This window comes from Ixodes scapularis, unplaced genomic scaffold, assembly GCF_016920785.2.
Source record: "Ixodes scapularis isolate PalLabHiFi unplaced genomic scaffold, ASM1692078v2 PGA_scaffold2__306_contigs__length_199485367, whole genome shotgun sequence".
Lineage (NCBI taxonomy): Eukaryota > Metazoa > Arthropoda > Arachnida > Ixodida > Ixodidae > Ixodes > Ixodes scapularis.
Window position 1 is genome coordinate 139,430,773 of NW_024609857.1, and position 21,899 is coordinate 139,452,671.

Sequence of the window (21,899 nt, forward strand, 5' to 3'; positions counted from 1 at the left end):
GGGGTAACTGCGGACAATTCAATGAAACCAGGTTTGTACTACAGGTGACTTACTAGCATCAGACACTGGTGTAACGAGAAATGTATAATGGAGTGATCGCTGATACCCAGTATGGAAAACATACCGTATTTCAGGATATGGAAGAGGCAAGGTTAGAGTCAGAGGATAAAATGAGATCTAGTACAGTGGCCGAAGACACAGTGACTCGAGTAGGTTCAGCAACAAGTTGTGTTAACGAAAAATCTAAGCAAGGAAAAAAACATTGCCTTATATTCGAATAAATATGGTTCTTTTTGCTTTGTATACCTCTCTGGAAAGCAAAGAATTATGTTAACCTAGCTCTCCTGTCGTGGGGAATCTAGCTGGTATTTTTATAAATTTACAGGCATCTCCACGGGATCCAAGTGGATCTGAATTGGACTCTCCTGGCACAGAAGTTTCAGAACATCCTCCAGGGGTATGCAGTTTCTATTTAATTTCAATGAGAAGATTTAATATTAAGAATTAATGGATTATCCTATTAGAAACATGAAAGCTGTATTTGTTGTTATGAGTGTCTAAAAGTGCATTATTAAAATTTTCACAGGAGCAAGGCATCTCCTCAGATGATCTCAGTGACGAAGTTTGCTGCTCTCAACGGGGGCGAGACTCATCAGTGGTAATTATAATCATTGTTACTACACTATGAAGAAACAGCTAAGTGAAGGAGCTACTGTTTTAAAAAGCTTAATGTAAAGGTAAACTGGGTCTGCAACATGTGTTTACTGTAGGGGTACGCGAATATTCATGCAAATATTCATAATTTTCGAATAACAAATTGAGTATTGCCTTATTCGATTCATTTTTGAATCAAAAGTACTTATGTAAAGTTTTGAATATATTACAAATAATATACAAATAGGAACGGTTTTAACAAATAAAAATTTCCTTGACATGCACCCTACACATGCCAGTGATAAATTTCATTAGGTGTCGCTGTACTGTTCTCCTAGCCCTAGGCAGAATCACCATCAGCTGTAGCAATTTGTCTATACGTATGGTGTAAACGCCATTCGGCAATACCTTGCAATACTAGCGATATAGGGGGCGATGACACTAACCTGTGACAAGTCCGCGAGAAGTACTTTTTTCTGAATGTGTCGTAACAAGTGTCCTTATATTGTCATGTATGAGAGTGAGAGGTAGAACTTGCCACTGTCACATGTCATACTGAGGCACTTTGTATCATCTTGGTTAAAAGCTATGTACCACTACAATCAGTGGCTCCTTCCCTTATGTGGTTCGGCACTCTCGTTTTGTTTGAAAGCTTTTTGCAAACTGTGATATTCTGTGATCTTATAGCTTCGGTTTTTCTTGTGTTCTCTGATGCACTCTTTCTGCGCGGTTTTTCTTCACGCAGTTACTAGGTTTCTGCAGCTTGTGATGCCAAAATCCTGCATTAGCTGTAAAACCTACTCTGTTTTAGAGCGCAGCTCTTAAGCGCCCGTTTCCAGCTTGAGCGGTGTCGCCGTCGGCGTAGCATTATGGGTAAATTTCCCCCCTAAATCTAGCGGAAAAATTTTCCCGCTAAATCTAGCAGAAAAATTTTCCCGCTACATCTAGCGAAAAAATTTCCCCGCTACATCTAGCGGAAAAAATTTCCCCGCTAAATCTAGCGGAAAAATTTTCCCGCTAAATCTAGCGGAAAAATTTCCCCGCTAAATCTGGCGGAAAAATTTCCCCGCTAAATCTGGCGGAAAAATTTCCCCGCTAAATCTAGCAGAAAGATATCCCTGGGGGTCACGTGACCCCCCCCCCCCCCGAGGTCACGTGACCCCCACGGGATTTTGGGGAGGGAGTCACGTGACCTCAGGGGTGGTCACGTGACCTTTGTGGCCTTGGCTCCTCCTCAAGAGCTGCGCTCTAATTCGGCGTTACAGGGAGTTGTAAACGGCTTTCATTTTTTTTGTCTCGGCATCTACTTCATATCACTCAGTTGTAATCATTTTCACCTACACTCGTTTCTGCCAGAGATAGAACCGAGTATAGGTGAAAATTGTTTCCAGGTAACCTCAAGAACCATGTAAATAAGTCAGCTCCTTGCAGTGTCACTAGTTCTATCAAAATGTATGCATTTCAGGTGCAAACAGAATGGTCTGTTTCTCCGAAACCAAATCTTGTAAGAATTCGCGACGAGTACAGTCTTGCATTTTTTAATGATTGCAGGATGTTTTGCAGACAGTAAGCTAAATTGTTCTTTCGACGGTTTACTTCTCTTTACAAAACAGTCTACCCTCTCTTCGAAAACTATTTGTTCTTGTTTAAGAAATCACTAGATGCACACCCCTAGTTTGTTGTTCTGGCATTAAAATTGGTCATTTTTTTGTTCTCTGCCTCACCATGCTGTGCTTGCAGCAGACCAGTGTAGAGTCAAATTAAAATCAGTAAATATACTCCCAAATTCAGTCAGGTATAAACATCACTCAACTGAAAACTCCAGTTGTGGTTCCTCAGTAAGTACGGAGTATACGCTTTATTAAATGCAAGTGGTCAAAAGTGAATTAATTCATTTGTAACTGCAGTTAACTAAACGATTTTGTACTCTTATGCAATTGAAGTTTCAAAGTGATGTAGCGTGAATGTTCTGTCATTAGTGGTATAACACCTAATCAGATTCCTTGTTGCAACTTGCAGGACTACTCCACTTCAGACAACTCCATTGAAGACGACTGCTTCGATAATGGAAGGGTATCTCGTGCATATTCTATGGTAGGTCTTATTCAGCAGGGTCTCATATCAACCGAACATTGGGATACAAGGGAACTCTAATTGACATAATGAGTGAAGCAGCGATTAACAATGTGAATGGGAGGGATGGCACATTAGTGTTGCGATAGTCAAAAAGTCTTCATGAAATATTAAATAGCCAAGGAAAGTCCATGAGAGTGCAACGCCATTGCAGTTACGGCCCTTTTAGGAGCATGAACACTGATGTGTGTAGGACTGTTTTAACTGATGTAAGTATGAGTGTCATAGAGTGTTTAAAAGTTGCACCATTGCTTAATTACAGGCTTCATTGGATCAAGACGCATCAGAAGAGGTCGGGTCACATGAAGATCTGGAAGCATTGATAGACGTGCTGCGCTGCGAAGTTCTACAGAACAAACGCGTGATTAAAAAATTGAAAATGAAAACGATGAGTTTACATTGAGATGAGGAGAAACACAACGAACACAAATGGGCGCAGATCTGCGCCCATTTGTGTTCGTTGTGTTTCTCCTCACCTCAATGTAAACTCATCGTTTTCATTTTCAATTTTTTAATCACGCGTTTGTTCTGTAGAACTTCGCAGCGCAGCACGTCTATCAATGTACAACCAACTAGCCCAAACCCAAGTCCAAGCTTTATTAATCTGGAAGCAACAGAGGCCACAAGTTCTTTTGCAACGCTATTTCAAGGAATTATCGGAGAACGTGTAGTGGTTTCTAAAGGTGACATTTTGGTGATGGTGCTGGAATATGCTGCAGCCAACAACCTCCCTTTTACTGGTCTAAGTAATTTTGTTAAAATGGTTAACAGCTTTTTTGCTGACCCAATCGTGCCAGAATCACGCTACTTTCTCAGAAAGATGTTTGATGCAGGCGGTGCCACCTTTCATTACTACTGCTCCAGGTGTTTTTGTTTTTTTTTTATTGGAAAATTTGATCCAGGCTGCACTACCTTTCAATGTCCACATTGTAGCCAAGTTTTGTAAGCTGTCTGACGTTTTGGAGCTCCTTTTTTCATCACATTTGATGTTCGGTCCCAGTTGCAAAAGTTGTTAAAAGCTGCACTTGTGGAACTAAATCCTGTATGCGGGGAACCGTGGAAGACGAAACTTTTACTGAACTTATACTCGAAAAAGCTTCTTTTGAAGAAAATTCACTTGATTCTGAAAAAAGTGAGGTTAATGTAGATAAAAGAGTTGGAACTCTGATAGACGACAACCTCCAAAAAATATCCGAGAGCCATGATGACAACGACGACGTCGACAATTCCGAGGTGAAGAGCCGAAAATGTGAAATCGAAGACGATTGCGAATTTGAGATTAAGAGCCGAGAAAGCGACGACGATACCGGTGGTGATGAGTCGGATGAAAAGAGCACAAGCGGCTGTGAGGTTAAGAACCGGTACAGCAACAACGATGACGAGTCCCCAGTGTTAATTCAAGTCATCATCCACAGCCGTATGGCCAATACAACTCTCAGTAAAGATTCCTCCCAAAGAGCGCATGAATAAGCCAGTATTAGCAGCACTTTGGTTTGGATAGAACAAGCCAAAAATGGATATTTTTCAGAAAGCATTTGTTGATATAATGCAGGACCTTTCTGATCTAGGGTTTCCTTTAACCTTCAAAGGTAAAGAAGAAAACTTCAAAGCTTTTTGCATTTGTTCAGCGGTACATTCAGTTGCACGGGCCCCCATGAAAGGAATTGTCCAGTTTAATGGCTACAATGGGTGCAATTGGTGCTTGCACCCTGGCAGGGACTCCGGAACCGGGGGGGGGGGGGGAGGGGGGCCAGGACCCCCCCAAGATTTTTCAGCATGGGGCTGAGCACCCCACTCCGACTTCGAATAACCGCCAAGCTATTTTTTCATCTACTGTAATTCCTCCAGTCACCGAGGCAGTGGAAGAGGCCGGATCAACGCCAAATAACCTTCTTCCGCTTTGCCCAACAAGGTAGACTGTCGGAGTGAAGTCAATGAAAGGTTAGCTGAAAACTAGGCTAGAGTTCAGGAGACACTGAACGAGCTGCTACGAAGAGAATATTTGATTGCAGACAACAGCAGGGCCATATTGAAGGGCTATGAGAGGCTTTTGAAAAGTTTGAAATGCTGCAAATCGCCGGCCGCTGTTCGCGACTGTTCTCCATTTCTTTTTATTTTCGTCTGGGATGGGATCCCATCTTTTCTGCAAAGTTCGGAAAGTGTTTGCACGGTCATTTTTCGCGATACTTTTTGTTTTTGTAATGCTGCAGAGACTGGTGAGCTTGCTCTGGTAATTTTAACATATTGTTTGCGCACGATTTAATAATCACCTATTCAGGTAATAAATTGTGACCACGCAGTTTGTAACGGATAAACAGTAACTTCTTACGACGTAGTACGAGTGGCTAAACACCTTTTTTCTGCTTCCCAGATGCGCTTTAAACACGTGTGATCCCCCTGAGCGGCGTTTGAGACCTCTAAATAAACTGCTCCATCTTTCTTCATGCGCGCATTGTTATTTGTTTGTCGTTGCAGTTGCAATCAGTGGATTCCGCTTTGCAAACGGGTTGACCGTAATGAAATGTTTCAGCTGTTGGGGTGAAGAAACGGGGCTCGCAAAGCTCGAGGACGTCGCGGAGCCTATGCTTTTCCATTGCGTTGTCCGCTTCCGTAGACTCCGAGTCCGCTAGAGGCGCCACTGTCACGTTCGCCGCCGCTCCCATAGGTTTTCGGAGGAGTTTCCAGTATTGGCGAAGCTATATCGTATTTGAGCATAGTCTGGGGCTTTGTACCAGACTATATGCATTGTGTTTCGCTAGGCATACCTAAACAGTTTCTAGACTACTGGCTCAAAGGTTGCGAGAGGACGTGTTATGTGGACCGAGATATTGCAGCGCTGGACGCCAGGCTTTTAAGCATAAAGCCTCCGAAGAATGTCAGGAGAGCACCTAGGTCTTTAAAGGAATGAAAATTTTGGAAGGCCAAGAAGCTTGAGAATTGGACCCTCTATTACAGTGTTCCTGTGCTTAGTGAAGTGCTGCCCAGCAGATACCTCTCCCACTGGGCCCCTTTGGATGAAGCGTTGCACCGAATGCTGCAGCAAGAAATTTCTTCCGCAGATGTTGACCTCTGCGAGCTCCTCATGCTTGAGTTTCTTGTAAAAACACAACAGTTGTATAGTGAACAAGCCATGACATTTAACGTCCACCAGATGGAGCACATCGTGGACGCACTCTGCTTTTCCCTTTGAGGCAAGCAATGGTAAATTGAACTCCTGTATTAAAGCAGCGAAGGGGATCCCCCATCAAATTTGTTCAACACTAGCACTGGAGAATGTGGTGTGTGAGCTTGAAGAGCTGGTTACTACCAGTGCAGTTTCCAGCTACTGTTTATACCTCGTGTCTCATATGACACAAAAATCTGTCTGCCTTCAGATGGAAGGAGTTCGCCTGCTGGGTAAGGGGTGTCCCTATCAGGAGCTCAGTGGGGTTGTACCAAATCCGCTGGAAGTGTCGCCTCAAGCTGCTGAGTATCAGCGTATGCTGAAGGGGGTACAGTTTATACAACTGCTTCATATGTTGGGAACAAGAGGAACAACAGTTCTGTAGCTAAACTCAGGCTGACAATGCGATTAAGAACTTCGAGATCACCAATCTTAAGCCAAAAAGGGTCAAACGTGCGGCAGCCAAGTTGTGCAAAGAATTACAAGTGTCCAAGCTGGAAAAAGAAATTGGAAAGACCACGAAAGGTAATCTTGATGTATTCCTTTCTGTTAAGACACATAAAGTGAATGCACCCCTGCGGACTATCGTTACCGAGAAGTGGGCGTGGCAGAGACAGGTCAGTCGATTCCTGCAAGAGCACTTAAGTCGGTTAGAGACCTGTGATCCCTTTTTGGTGCGCAATTTGCAGAGTGTCATAGATTACCTTAGTAGTGGTGCAGTCACAGATGTGGGGGGCTTTTCCATAGATGTTGAGGACCTTTTCTATTCCATCCCTCATTGCGCTCCGTTTGTCGCGGTTCGTGAATGTATTGAAAGAAATGGCGAGATTGGCTTCCAGAACGCTAGCGGAGTGTGTACTGATGGGTCTTTAGAGCTTCTCAAGTTTTTGTCTGGAGTCAACTTTTATCCTATTTAACGGTAAACTTTACGTTCAGAAAAAAGGAATTTGTATCGGTTCGTTTGTGACGCCTGTGCTTTGTGATATTTTTTTAGCCAAGTGCGATAGGGCCATTTCTGAAAAACTGAATGACGAGCGAGTTTGTAAAGTGTTTCGTTACGTGGATGATTTTTTGGTTTTGTTTATTAGGTTGGAGGGCATATGTGAGGCAGATGTCGTGAGGTCTGTTTTAGAAGTTTTCACACATCATTCGGAGGGGCTCACTTTCACTCACGAACTTCAGGATGGGGCTTACCTACAATTTTTGGATTTGAGATTAAAATTCATTGCTAAACACATTTGCTGGTCTTATCACCCACGCTCAAAGAAGGGTCTTCTTCCATATGATTCATCGCACTCTAAGCTGGTCAAGAGAAGCATTGCCTCGTCTTGCCTACAAGCTGCACTCGAGAAGTCATGTCATCATGTCGTTAAAGATAGTTTCTCCCGGCAGGTTCAGAGACTGACCGTGGCAGGTTTCCAAACTTCGGTTTTATTGAGCGTTGCAGAGTGTTTGTTAAGGAAACTCAAGGGGGAACCCCGTCCCTGGAGGGAAAGGCCAAGAGACTGCTCGTAATACCGTATCTCCACAAAATTTCACACAACTTGAAAGAAGTTGCCTTGAGGTACGATGTGCCATTGGTGTTTTCCGCTCCGTGTAAGCTGGCGCAATTATGCGCGAGAGTTGCCGATAAGGACAAAGGCCCCGCTTGCTCGGTGAAGCATGAGAATAAATATGTTGTTTGCAAGGTGGGAGTTGTTTACACGATTCCACTAACGTGTGGGAAAGCCTACGTCTGTCAGACGGGAAGATGTGTTAATCACAGACTGCGGGAGCATGACTCGTCGTTGCGATCTGTGGTGGGAGCTGTAGGGGGGCATTTGCCATTGCATTGTCATGGTTGTGGGAGCGAACCTATCTCCAGTAAGACTAGTACCATTGGCAATGGAAGGGAAAGAGTGAATAGAGAAATTTTAGAGGCGCATGCAATCATCAAAGCCGGCGCGAACTGCGTAAGCCAAACGTCACTGGGCCTGAGTAGCAAAGAGATGGTTTTTTTGGACACGTGGTGAATGTATCATGTGACGTGGGCGGAGTTGTTGTTTTCTTTGTTTTGTTTCCATGTGATTAAATTTCAGTTGAGAGTCAGCGCTTGTCCTGTTTGCACTTCCTTTAGTCCCCGTTTACTTCGCACTGTATGCCTTTTTGTTAGAGTTAGTACAGCAGAGACAATTCGTGAGAATTGTCTATGATCACTACGCTGATTGGAGAGTTTTTTTATGATTACGCGAGTCTTTTGGATACTCTTGACCTTTTGCCTCTTTCGGATAGAAGACTAGTTCATGACATGGCGTTCCAACATAAGTTGCCCAACACTGTCATCGATTCCCCAGTTATTAAGTAAAACATTAATTCATGTTCCCCAGCAACAAAATAGATCTACAACTTTTTCCTATGGATGCAGCTTATGTATGACAAGATTTTTAACACTGACATAGACTTTTTTTGTACTTTTGCAAATTTCAAGAACAGTGTTATAGTAATGCTCATTGTGTAGCATGTACAAACGTAGGTCCTACTTGTCTTTCACTTCGTGCAAGTTTAAACCTGCTAAGGATTTAAAGCTGTTTGGGACAGATTGAAGATCTGATAATTATTATTATAATGTTTCTCCCACCTGTAAAGATTTCTCGCCAACATGTGCTAAATGTGATAACATTATGCCCTGCAGAATGCATTCGCAACAATGGACAACGAGGTCGCCCTGGTGTTGCCCAGCCGCAGGGCGCTGCTCCAGACGATAAGGAGGGCCCGAAATGCCATGCGTCCTGCTGAACCGACCTGTGCAGAGGATGTAGACATTGTGAGCCCCTACAACCAGACTCTGGATGGCCAGGATTTCCTGCTGTACCAAGGGTCGGCGCAGGGGGCACACTTCCTCATCTTCAGCACAGCAAACAACATGAAGCTCCTGTGCGACAGCACAACTGCGCTCGGTGATGGAACATTCTTCGTAACACCGAAGATATACACACAACTGTACACCCTCCACGGGTGGTGTGGCCTCGCGGCCAGCGTGCAGAAAATGCTGCCTCTAGTGTAAACCCTCCCCACAAGCAGGACTGAGGAGTCCTACGTGCACGTGTTTGAGGTTGGTTCCTGTTAACGTTTCTGCCCTAATAATACAAGCTGGAAGTCTTAGAGAAACTAAATTGTAGACATGCTTATGAACACAATTTTATGATACAATAGCCAGTGTTTGGTATGCTACGTCTATAAACTTCTTTTTAAGATGGCTTCTTAAACTGTGAGATATGTAACACCAATGCTAATCGGAGTACATTAAATAGCTTAGGTCATGGTGGCTGATGTTGGCATGGCAAGGCCACATACCAAGTGCGTTTCCAGTCTTGTTGATGTACACTACACGACACAGCATGAGCTAGCAATCCCCAAGATTTTTTTAATGTTTTCTCTTATAACCGAACAGCTGCAAACTCTAGTGTGGTGAAAAGTTCTCATTTGGAGTTCCAACACCAGAAGCAAAATTTGATGCGTATCAACTATGCACAAGCAAAACGCAAAGAGCAGATGTCATAACAGTGTCACACAGTGTGCATACAGTGGTCAGCAAACTTATTCCGAACACGTGAACAGTGGCTTATCTTGTGAAAGAGCTTTCCTGGTGGATCCAAAAAAAATGGCTCCATGACGTGGTAGGCAAAGGAACAGCCCAAGTAGACGAGGCCGCTTGCTCAAGGCTTACAGGGGCGAGGTTGCAGCGGCGTCTGAAGAACAGGGCATCGGCAAACACTGAACACGGCAGGCAGTATTGACAGGATTGTGCTAAGAGTAGACGTCCCACCGAAAAAGTTGCTGCGCTGTTGCCGGTCCAGCTGCAAAGCCGGCCTTGAGCAAGCAGACTCCCCCGCATGGGTTGTTTCATTGCCCACCACGTCATGGAGCCATTTATTTTTTGTTCGGCTGGCGCTTTCACGAGACAAGACACAGTTTGTGTGTTCCGAGTAAGTTTGCTGGTCGAAGGTCAGTATAATATGTCTTGTTTTATGCTCTACACCCTCATGACGAAGGGTGATGCGACGAGCAGCAACAACTCCTTGGTCTGAAAGGCCTTCGACGAGTTCTTCCTCAGATGAGTCCACTAGGCGGTCCTCCGAGATAACTCCTTGAATTGTTTTAAGTCTGCGGTGTGGAGTAACATTTACTTTGTATTCAGACACAGCCTTGAGAGAAAGGAGGGCATCACTTTGTTTTTTGGTGTTGATCTCAACAAGAAAATCACCGGATGGCATCTTTTTAGCAGAGTAATCTTTCTCAACGATTCCTTCCAGTACCTTGGCAACCAAGAAAAGGGACAGTTTGGCAAGTGTTTTTTCTTCTTCAGAGTGTAAGAAAAGAAATTTTTGAAATTTTTTCGAGTACTTTGGATGTTTCGGGAGTGACTCGAGCTTCGTTGCAACCTCTTTTCAGAGGCCAATCAAGAAAGGTTTTGTTGTGCGGACTCATGTGAGATGGGAGGAAAGTACAGTGCCCGGGTGCACCACCCACCACGGAGCCCAACAAGGGGGTAGGTAATGTGCCATAGCAAGATGGGCTTGGCTGACATAATTACTCTACCAGGGCTGCCTGGGAACTATACCCTAGTGTGGTTGCAGAGACAGGACCTGTTTCCACTCAAGGTTGGCCCTTACCGCCTAAGAGGGTGAAAAAGAAAGGAAGAGAGTGTATAAGAAAAGAGAAAGAGGTGGGAGGAAAAGTGAAAGAAGGAAGAAGAGGGTAGAAGAGGTGACTGACAGGATCATCCTGGTCGGACCAAGCCAGGACATTAGTCTACAAGAAGCAGGGGCCGAAGTGGTGTATTGCCTTGCCCAGGGGGCCCCGAAGGGTCCAAACGTACCCCGGGGTCAGCTCAACCACAAGGACCCCCCTTTCCCCGGACTTGGGTGTGCCACGCACAGCCAGACGTGGGTGGGTGAACCCACATGGTTTGGGGTTCGTGGTGACGCTACTCACCAAGCACCTAGCACCTAAGGTGCAGGCGCCCCCTGCGGGGCTCGGGGTACGTGGAGAAGCCACTCTCCAAACACCTGCTTTCACAGGTGCCCTCTGCGGGGTGCTTTCGTCATATAAGAATGTCGCTCAAATCCTTCCCGTAACTCGTATCACAGCAATGGAGCTGCATGATCTTCTAAAGAAAGTAACCATGGGCCTTAAAAGTGCCGGTCTGCATGTTCTTGCAGTCATAACAGACAACAATGCGATTAACCGGAAAATGATGTCTCTATTTAGTGAGCAAAATGAGCCCGGTATTGCTTTCCCGCATCCTGCCAACCCGCAGCAGCCACTGTTTCATGTTGTGGACACCAGTTCACTTGCTCAAGTATATACGCAACAATAGACCCTTTGCAAAAATCCAAAAAGCCCGCGCGACGAATAATGGGAGTCCTCGGTACGCCCCTCCTCCCGCTACCACATGACTTACACAAGCAGGCGCAGGTTACCACGGCAACAACAGCCAAGTCAGGTGAGCGACGAACCACCGGCTGCCCCTTTCTCATCCCTATCCTTTGTACTGGCTCTGTCATCCGCTGCACCAACGCATTGTCGAACCTGGTCGAAACCTGCCACGGTTGCGGTGCAAGATAGTTGGATTCGGCGACACTTCAGTACGTGAAGGTAAGTTACGACGAATAACGTATCAGTGGTGGGAATGCTGTGCCAATTGCGCCTAGCTGCGCCAATTCATAAATGCTGCTACATCCTGCTACAATTGGGTGTTTTTTGCTGAAATTGTGCCATCCCTGCTCCAAAGGAACATTTCCACGACCGAAAATCGCAAACAGCTCCTTGTCACCTCAGAACGAACAACAGGCGGCGCAAGTTACTGGCCAATACTAAGGGAGTACTATAGATAGTCAAAATGACAATTGATAGCCAACAGGATTCAATCCTAATCCTGTCTTCCTTGTTCGGGTGAGTGGGCCCGTTCGCCTCGGTGCTTCTGCGATGGCGCTTTCAACAGGTGTATGTTGCCGAGTTAAATAGTATAAAGAACCTGAGAGCGTGTCATTATGGATGCATGGTTGTGGCAGGTTTAATCCTTGTAGCAAACCTAAACTGAACACATTAACACGCACGTTTCAAACTGTGTTTGAACACTTTCGCTTGTGATTGGCAAATCGACTCGCAATTGACGCTTTTCGTGATACGCGTGGAGTGGGCTGCTTCTGTGATTCTCGAACAGTTAGTAATAATAATAATAATGTGCAAATGAAAATATTATTATTAAAGCGAAAATCTCCATAAGCGGGGAAGAAAGCATCATCACGTGCGCTTGTGCTATACGGAGCACGGCATGAACTGGTCATCGCTTGTTTTTCTCTTTTCTTTTTCAAATTTGTCGTCATAACTACTACCTAGTGTGGTGAAATCTCATTCGGGTTACCTACCAATAATGTAAAGCATGGTGCTGGTTAATTCTGTAACGACTATTTTTGCTGGCTGGACGTTTTGCGAAGTTGGAAAGCGCAAGTTTCTGGGAAATTTTGCGGGTAAAAAAATTGGCAACCAGATGGTATGTATGCTTTTTATTCGTTTCTATGGTATGTGTTATTTGCATGACTAATATTTTGCGATGGCTTAATTAATCCCTCGCTAAAATTAAGGAGTTTACAGTACCACATCTGATCTCAATATTTTTTTTAGCCCGCAAGTTTGTTTGGAAACCTAATTTGCAAAATGTTGAGTCTGGCCATTATGTGAAACGGTACAGTGTCGTCTTTGCACTAGCTGTGTCGCAAATGTATTGGGAGCCCCGGCGTGTATACGAGTTTAAGCGTATGTCTCAAATTTTAAGGAGAGCAGACTTCTTAAATATTTTGCTGTCTCAAATTTTAAGAAGAGCAGGCTTCTTAAATATTTTGCTCGCTCAATGACTTGTGAAAACTTTGCCGTTCTGTCAGTCAGCCAATAGCCAGGCTGAAAATATCTAACTTTTTCAAGAATCTTGCATTTAGTGACTTATCTTTTAAAAGCCACGCACATTTGAATACTGTCATGGTAAATTCTGTTGATATCGTCAAGGAAATATTAACGTCGAGCACATTCTGTGCAGGGCGTCATAACCAGTTTAACGTGGACATACTGCAACAGACAGAGGACAATGGAGACCGCATTGTGCTCTAGTGCAGACCAGGGGAGAGAAGAGGATGGTTACTGCATTGTGTGTGATCAGATAATCAACTGTTCTCAGCACGGCGTAACCGCGGTGAAACGCCACTCGCAAAGTAAGGAACACATAAATATGTCTAACGCCCGAATTTAGGGACGTTCCTTTCCTTACCGGGGCACCTTTCCTCTCGTAAGTGGGCGCACTTGCGAATCATAAACAAGCCTAACCTTAGACTGGCTCCTTTAGGTAAGTTTTCCTTACTCCTTTCTTTAAAGATCAGAGGAAGCGACGTAGCTACCTTAGATCCTTCCTTTCCTTTCCTTGCCTCTTCGACTGGCATGGCGACGTTTTTTCGAGAGTTGGACGATTTCGACGATTTTGGGAGTGTTGTGGAGTACTGGTGTAGGGCCGCTGAACTGTATAAAGGCCGGTTCACACATGCAGCGGAGCGCTAAGTTAGCGCTATGTGAGCGCTCCAAGGAGCGCTCATGTGGCGCTTCCTAGCGCGTGATGTAGCGCTCGGTTAGCGCTTCAGTAGCGCTCTGTTAGCGCTTCAGAAGCGCTTTGTTAGCACTCTGTTAGCGCTACAGAAGCGCTCTGTTAACGCTCTGCACGCTCCTTGTGCCGTGCTTGCTGCTGCGGAACAGCGCGTGCACGGCGATTCCTTTGTTGTTGTTTTTCCTTTGGCATTGAAAGAAGAGGAAGTAAAAGAGCCGCTCTCCAAGCAAAGGGTCGGGCAGGCGGCCCAGAGTCATGGACTTTGAGCGACTAATTGATTGGGTACGACCTCATCGCTTTCTATTCGATATGCGTGACCCTGGTTTCAAAGACATGCAGGTCAAAATAATCGCCTTCGAAAGAGCTCTGTGTCTCGGTCCCTCAGCCTAGGAACAAGGTTCACTAGGTATACCTGTCGGTATCTCGGTGGCGAAAGATGTCGCGCACCCAGAAGGCTCTTCTGGGCGTTAAGCCGTCCACACACACACATGCGCTAATCGCGTATGTGAGAGCATGCATTGGTCGCATTTCTATTTCAGCATCCCACATGTCCACCATGGTGCTGCTGATTCACACCCAAGCACAGGAACCGGAGCCGCAGTGCACGCGCTAATCCGCAGCACCGCAGTACAAGAAGCGCTACTAAAGCGCTAACACGGCGCTACTGAAGCGCTAACAAGGTGCTACTGGAGCGCTAACAAGGCGCTACTGGACAGTGTTGTACGGAACGGCGTTCCAAGGAACGGCGTTCCTGGAACGCGTTTCTTTTAGGAGGAACGAAGGAACGCCGCCGTTCCATTTTGCATCTGTGGAACTGGAACGGGAACTCGTTCCACTTTTACTGGAACGGAAAGAGGAACGGCGTTCCTTTTTTTTTGTCCAGTGGGGTAATTTTTATTAGAGCGCAGCTCTTAGGGGCCCGTTCCCGGCTTGAGCGGCGTCGGCGTCGCCGTCGCCGTCGCTGTCGGCGTCCGCGTAACCAAGGTCATCCCAAGGTCACGTGGCCCCCAAGGTCATCCCAAGGTCACGTGACCCCCAAGGTCACCCCAAGGTCACGTGACACCCAAAGTCACATGACCCCCCTGAAGTCACATGACCCGCCGAGGTCACGTGACCCCCCCGAAGTCACGTGACACCCCCCAGGTCACGTGACCACCCCAGGGTCACGTGACCCCCGCCGAGGTCACGTGACCTCCCCGATGACGTCATCGATGACGTCACCATCCGCATCGTCATCGTCATCCTCACTGATGACGTCATCAGTGCCGACTGATGACGTCATCAGTGATGATGACGATGACGATGCGGATGCCGGTGACGTCACTGATGACGTCATCAGTGATGATGACGATGACGATGCGGATGCCGGTGACGTCATCAGTGATGTCACTGATGACGTCATCAGTGATGATGACGATGACGATGCGGATGCCGGTGAGGTCATCAGTGACGTCACTGATGACGTCATCAGTGATCATGACAATGACGATGCGGGTGCCGGTGACGTCATCAGTGACGATGACGTCATCAGGGAGGTCACGTGACCTCGGCGGGGTCACGTGAACTGGGGTGTCACGTGACTTCGGGGGGCATCCGCATCGTCATCGTCATCATCACAGATGACGTCATCAGTGACGTCACTGATGACGTCACCGATATCCGCATCGTCATCGTCATCATCGCTGATGACGTCATCGGAGTCCGCATCGTCATCGTCACTGATGACGTCATCAGTGACGTCACTGATGACATCGTCGGCATGGTCACGTGACTCCCCAAGGTCACGTGACCCCCCCAGGTCACTTCACCCCCCAGTACCCTTCCCTCCTCCTCCTCAAGAGCTGCGCTCTAATTCGGTGTTACAGGGAGTTGTAAACGGCTTTCACTTTTTTTATAGAAGGAAATTATAAATGTACAAAAACAATATCTCTATGAAGAGCAGGACCTCGTTAAACTTTTTGTTACTTAGGGTTTATTTTGTGTGGCCCTCGCTTGGCAACAGTCGGGTGCAGGAGAGCTAGCGAACACCGATTCTTTTTTCAGTGCCCGAGGCTGCGGTACAAAAAGCAACATAGAAGGGGAGGCATTTCAAACTCAGCTACTTCCTTTGCTTCCACAAAACCTGATACACTCAGAAATTTAAGGCCGACTACAGACATCACTCAATTTCAACAAAGAGACCTACAGCCACGACAAAAGAACAGGTCCTTGTAGGCTCTATCGGTTAGGTCATCGCCAGCATGCAACTTGGCAGTACACTGCGATAGGTGCGGTTGCAAACCCGTTCTTGCTAAAATGAGTATCTTAGGACGACACAGTCAAGAGATGACTAGAGAACTTTTAGAGGCATTTTATATTTCGAAGCAAAAAGATATGTGCGTTAGTTCGCCTTCCATGTTGGCATTATTGAGCAAATTTGACACGTCCGGGAGAAGGGGGGGGGGGGGCGGTGATTTGATGTGTATTTATGATCCGTGATCCTTGTCAATTTGTGTTTTCTTACAATTAATCTGTTGAGAGTCAGTGCTCGGTTTGTACACTTCGTCTTCTTGTCCTCCGTTGGTTTGGTGCTGTTTTACTTTTCGTTAATCAAGCCCCCTTGTATCCCGAACATCTGTCACTTTAGAGATACACGAAAAATTAACCTTTAGTATCCCCCTTCGAATCCGACCTTCACGAAGCAGGACTAGTAGTTTTCAATACTGACCTTCCAAAAGCCTTAACCTCTCCTTCACTTGCTCGCCTTGCGGACAGGAACATCGCGAAGCAACTGTTGTTTCGTTCGAACAATGGACTTCCTTAGATTGAGACGTGTGAGGATGTTGTATAACGCTCGTGCAATCTGGGGTAACACTATAGTCAGTTACAGGTTAAGAAGGTAGCGGCAAATGCCCCTCAAAGGGAATCAGATATCCCTCCGCCACCTCCGCATCCAATAGCGTCCCACCGTTTCCTTGACGTCGCGGCCAACGCGCGAGGAGGGTCTTGCCTTTCTGTACATATTTGCTTTATTTTTCGACTTTGACTTAGCATTGTGGAAGCCACGAGAGGGAGATTAGAGTTCTCCCCCACCGACGGAAACAAATACGACTTTCAGGGATTAGCTTCCCCCCCGATGGATACAAAGGCTGCTTTCAGGGGCTCGGTTCCCCTTTCCGATGAATACAAAGGTCGCTTTCTTAAAAAGTGGGATCGGAGACAAGTGGGAATCCATTGAAGCGGAACAAGGAGCGTTTCCAGTGAACTCTTCTTTCGACTGCGGAGAGATTTGAAACGGGCGCATCACACTTGTGGGAGGAGCTTCTCCTACCTTCTTGACTTGTAACCGACTATAGATTTGGCTCGTCTGAATTGCTCACGAGAAACGCGAAACATACCAACAAATGAAACTCTGTTTCAGCTAGTTTTCTTCCCCTGGTGCCCTTCCGTCAGGGAGTTCAAATTCGTATGTTGCCATTTAATGTGATAAATAAAAAAAAAAAAAATCTTTGCTCGATTTAACCAAATATGGTAATTAGCACAATACAAAAGTAACGTATATGTAACGATACGTTCCATTTTTTTACTGTAACGGGAACGAGTTCCTTTTTCACGTATGGAACTTGTAACGGGAACGCGTTCCAAAAAGCTGAAGGAACGAGGAACGACATTTCGTTCCTTTTTTTGAGGAACGTGTACAACACTGCTACTGGAGCGCTAACAAGGCGCTACTGGAGCGCTAACAAAGCGCTACAGAAGTGCTAATCGCGCGCTGTGTTACAACTAAGTCACGCGCCAGGAAGCGCCACATGAGCGCTCCTTGGAGCGCTCACGTAGCTCTAACTTAGCGCTCCGCTGTATGTGTGAACAGGCCTTAATGGGGACGCCTACCCTACCCCAGCAATCCTGCGGCCTCCGCCGAGGGATCGGCGAAACCCCATGGAAATGTATAACGACCGGGAGTTCTTGGCGCGATTTCGATTCGCCAAGACAACGGTGCGCGAGTTGCTGTGCACACTGTCGCTTCAGCCGAGCTGGGACGATCGTGGGAAACCGCTGACACCTCTGCTGCAGTTGCTAGTGGCACTCCGCTTTTACGGGGCAGGAGCGTTCGACAGTCACCGGCGATCTGGTGAACGTCTCCCAGCCGACGGTGTGTCACGTCGTTGGCAGAGTGACTGATCTCATTGCGCGGGAACTTTTCCCCAAACTTGTGAAGTTTCCGGGTGAGGCGGGGTCGGCTGGATGTAACGCAGCCATGCACGACTTTTATAAGATCGCGAAGTTCCCAGGAGTAACCGGGTGCATCGACTGCACCCACGTCCGGATAAAGAGCCTCGGCGGGGACGACGCAGAACTGTACCGCAACCGGAAGGGCTACTTTTTGTTCAACGTGCAGGTAAGAGCGACTTAAGAGAACACATTATGTGCGCTCACGTCCATTCATCATTTATTCAATGTGCTCGTTACAACCGCGGCACTCCAATTTCATCTCATGTATCGCTCTTTCGAATTCGGTTTAACGAGGGTATGTTATTACAGCAAAAACGTTTGATGCACTGCTGCTCCAGCTTCATTACAGAGGGAGATAGGTTGCTACCAAGGCTTGAGACTCAAAGCCCCACCACTCCCTAAATCCTGAACCCCAGTATTGGTACATTTTGGAGTCCCAATCCAACAGGTAGCTTCTGTATAGCCAATGAGTGGGCTCTCCTCTATATCCATAGAAAGACCAAAGGCTGTAAACTCAGCTTAGTATTCCTTGCATTTACTTATTGCTTTAACATTCATAACCATGGTGGTTGTGCATTTTCAGGCCATCACAGGGCCCCAGCTACAATTCTTTGACATTGTGGCAAGCTGGCCTGGCTCTGTCCACGACAATAGAATATTCGACAACTGCCGTGCTCGTGTGCTGTACGAGAGAGCGGTTATGCCTGGAGTGCTCTTGGGCGACATGGGTTACGCCTGCACGCCTTTTTTGATGACTCCGCTGGCAGATCCGGGAACAACCGATGGGCCTGGTGACAAGTAAGATTTTTTTTCTGGCATTCTCCCCAGCTGCAAACTTGGCATCAGGATAGAGCAGCAAAGTCAAAAAGTCAAATTGGACGTTTAGTGTTTATACAGTGTAAGGTTGGTCTGCCAGGATGAGGCGACACTGGTTTACACTGTAGATGAGCAATTTTGCCAGTGCAGTACGACTGCTAACCTGGGGTCTTTAACGTGCTCACGCAGTAGTGATACACGACCGCACGCCGTGTATCACTGTAACACCGTGTAACACCCGGGTTGTGGCCACCTTGGCCACAACCCGGGACTCCAGCGACAATACGAGATCAGCGAACAGCGAACATGGAGCGGCTCCAGACGAAAAGGTTGGTGACGCGAGCCGAAATTGAACATCTAAGCGAGGAGATCCAAGCGGCGGTGTCAATTGAGGATTTCAGGCCTCATCACGAAGAACGCCTCGCAGAAATAACGGACGAGCTGGATGTCCTGGCAAGGGAACTCAAGGAGCAAGATGCGCTCATCGAGGTCCACGTAAAGAGCGAGAACCTCGCCGAAGAATACAAGGCCGTCAGGGAGACACAAAGTGTGATCACCCGAATGCGGACACGTCTTCGACGCCTAGAGACAAGGACATCGTCATCTATCGAGAGCAGGGTCACCGAGACCACAGAACGATCGACCACTCAAACCCAGAGCCGAGCTGGACAGCTTAAACTTCCAAAGCTCGAACTCCAACGGTTTGATGGAGAGAAGTTGAATTGGCTTCCCTTCTGGGAGCAGTTCCGACAGGCGATCCACGACAACATCGAGCTCTCCGGCGTGGAGAAGTTTCTATACCTGCGGACTGTGCTGACGGGCAAGGCGGCGGCGGCGGTAAGCGGCATTCAAGCAACGGAGAGCAGCTACGCTTATGCCGTGGAGCTTCTAAAAGAAAGATTTGGCAAGAAAGACGTCCTTGTTCAAGAACACCTCACGCAGCTGCTGAACCTACCAAAAGTGAAGGCGCTGAGTGACGTCGGAGCCCTCCGTCGTTTACATGATCACGTTCATTGCAACATCGCTTCGCTGAGGACTCTGGGCATCGACTCTGACAGCTACGGGGCAATGTTGTGTGCTGCGTTGTTCTGCGTCCTGCCCGCTGACTGGGCCGTGGACTTCTACAAGAGTCAGAGTACTAGTAATGAAACACCGGAAAGCTCAAATCTTGAGGCTGTCCTGCGATCAATGCGTGTAGAGCTGGATAGCAGAGAGAAGGTACACGACGGCAGTACACGGGACCAACCGCAACCTCTGAAAATACACAGCGACAGAGATCGATCAAGCGACAATCTCCGAGGAAAGGGGTCTGCTGCTTCCCTCGCAGTTGGTGCCAAACCCTCAAACGACGGGTGCCCTCTTTGTTCCTCCGAATTACATGAAGCGCCGCAATGTAACTCTGCGATTCCGATCGAAGAAAAGAAGAGACGGCTAAGGAGCGAAGGGAGGTGTTACAGATGCGCGAAGCGAGGACACACCTCAAAAGAATGTCGAAATCGGTTCCTTCGCTGCGACAAATGTGGCCGACGCCATATCACTCCACTTTGTGGTACGTCACCTCCGTCTTATCAAGGAGCGACCGACACTACCGAGCTCCACTCCCTGGCGTCTTTGAATGCCATCAACAAGAACGCCGTAATGCTACAAACGGCTCAAGTATGGGTAGACGGACGAGACCGGAAGCGTCTTGCTCGCTGTCTGTTTGACGGAGGCAGCCAACGTTCGTTCGTCACCGAGCAGCTCTCACGAGAGCTGAGGTTGGAAGTGATCGGCGAGGAGGAGGTGACCATCTATTCGTTTGGCAGAACAGCCGGTGGAACTACGAGAAAACGTCGGCTAGTGCGACTTTGGTTGCGAAGCCAATACAGCCGCAAAGAACACTGCTTGGAAGCCCTTGAAATAGAAAACATCTGTTCTGACCAGTTGGTGCTTCCCGGCAACGTGGTTGACCTTACTGGCGTGGGAGAGCTAGAATTAGCCGATGTAACCCTTTCACCCTTCCTTAATTCCAAGCGGAGCATTGAAATCCTAGTGGGGGCAGATCACTATTGGAATATGGTGAGCGGGGAAGTCCGCAAGATACACGGATCCTTGGTCGCGCTGAAGACGGACTTTGGCTGGACACTGCAGGGCCCAGTTCCTCAGGTTTCTTCTGTGCTGTCCTGCACTACTGTGGCCGTCTTGAACACCGGCGTCGCAAAACCGACCTTGAGCCTCTCAAACGAACTTCGAGCCTTCTGGGAGTTGGAGAGCCTCGGAATCTCCGTGAACGACTCTCCGCGCGGAAAAGAGGAAGAACAAGTAAGAGAAGATTTCACTTCCTCCCTAGCTCTGGTCATGGGCCGTTATGAGGCAAACCTCCCGTGGAAGCCCCTAAATCGACCCCTAGAGAACAACGAAGCCGTTGCGCTACAGCGTCTAGACAAGTTGGTTCGGCGTTTAAAAGGCAACACCGAAAGACTGACGCAGTACGACTCAGCGATCCGTAGCTACCTGAAAGAAGGTTTTGCTGAAAAAGTGCCAGCAGGCGAGGTGGATAACACTTGGAAACGAGTTTACTACTTGCCTCATCGTGCTGTTTTTAGACCTGACAGTTCTACGACTAAGATACGCATCGTGTTTGATGCGTCTGCAAAGGCACCGGGCTGTCTGTCCCTCAACGATGCATTGTCTACGGGCCCAAGCCTCAATCCGGACATGTTACAGCTGATCATCAACTTCCGACGTCCTGCGATTGCCTTCACCGCAGATATTGAGAAGGCCTTCTTACAGATTCTGATCAAGCAGGAGGATCGTGATGCCCTTCGCTTTTTGTGGTACGCACGTTCCCCTACAGAAGACTTCACAAGTTCGGAGATTGAAGCATGGCGCATGACGCGCGTCCCATTTGGTGCAACGAGCAGCCCTTTCATGCTGGCAGCGACTATCAAGCACCACCTGGCCAACGTCTCAGACGACTTGTCTGAGACTGCAAAAGTACTGGACGAATGCCTTTACGTGGACGACTTGATTGCTGGCACTGAAACGCTTGAAGAAGCTACAAACTTCTACAAGGAAGCCCAGCAAATATTGAGCGCAGCAGGAATGAAGCTCAGGAAGTGGAGTTCCAACAGCGAGACATTGCAACAACGATTTGACGAAGATGGGGTTGGAAGCCTCTCCTGTGATACTCCCACACCGAGGTCAGGTGTGACGCGTGTTTTGGGACTTAAGTGGAATAGAGAGAGGGACGAGCTTAAATACTCTTTAGAAAGCACGTTGGAGCTTCTGACAATCAACCGTGACACAAAA

The 21,899-nt window shown here is 47.3% G+C and overlaps 1 protein-coding gene across 1 annotated transcript; it reads left to right on the forward strand.

The window, feature by feature from the left end:
• Positions 1–591: 591 nt before the first annotated feature.
• On the forward strand, positions 592–9,186 carry LOC115327699. Its single transcript, XM_040210922.1, has 3 exons — positions 592–658; positions 2,674–2,748; positions 8,622–9,186. The coding sequence occupies exons 2-3, from the start codon at positions 2,746–2,748 to the stop codon at positions 8,991–8,993; spliced, it is 375 nt and encodes a 124-aa protein (XP_040066856.1). The 5' UTR covers positions 592–658; positions 2,674–2,745; the 3' UTR covers positions 8,994–9,186.
• The last annotated feature ends 12,713 nt before the right edge of the window (positions 9,187–21,899 follow it).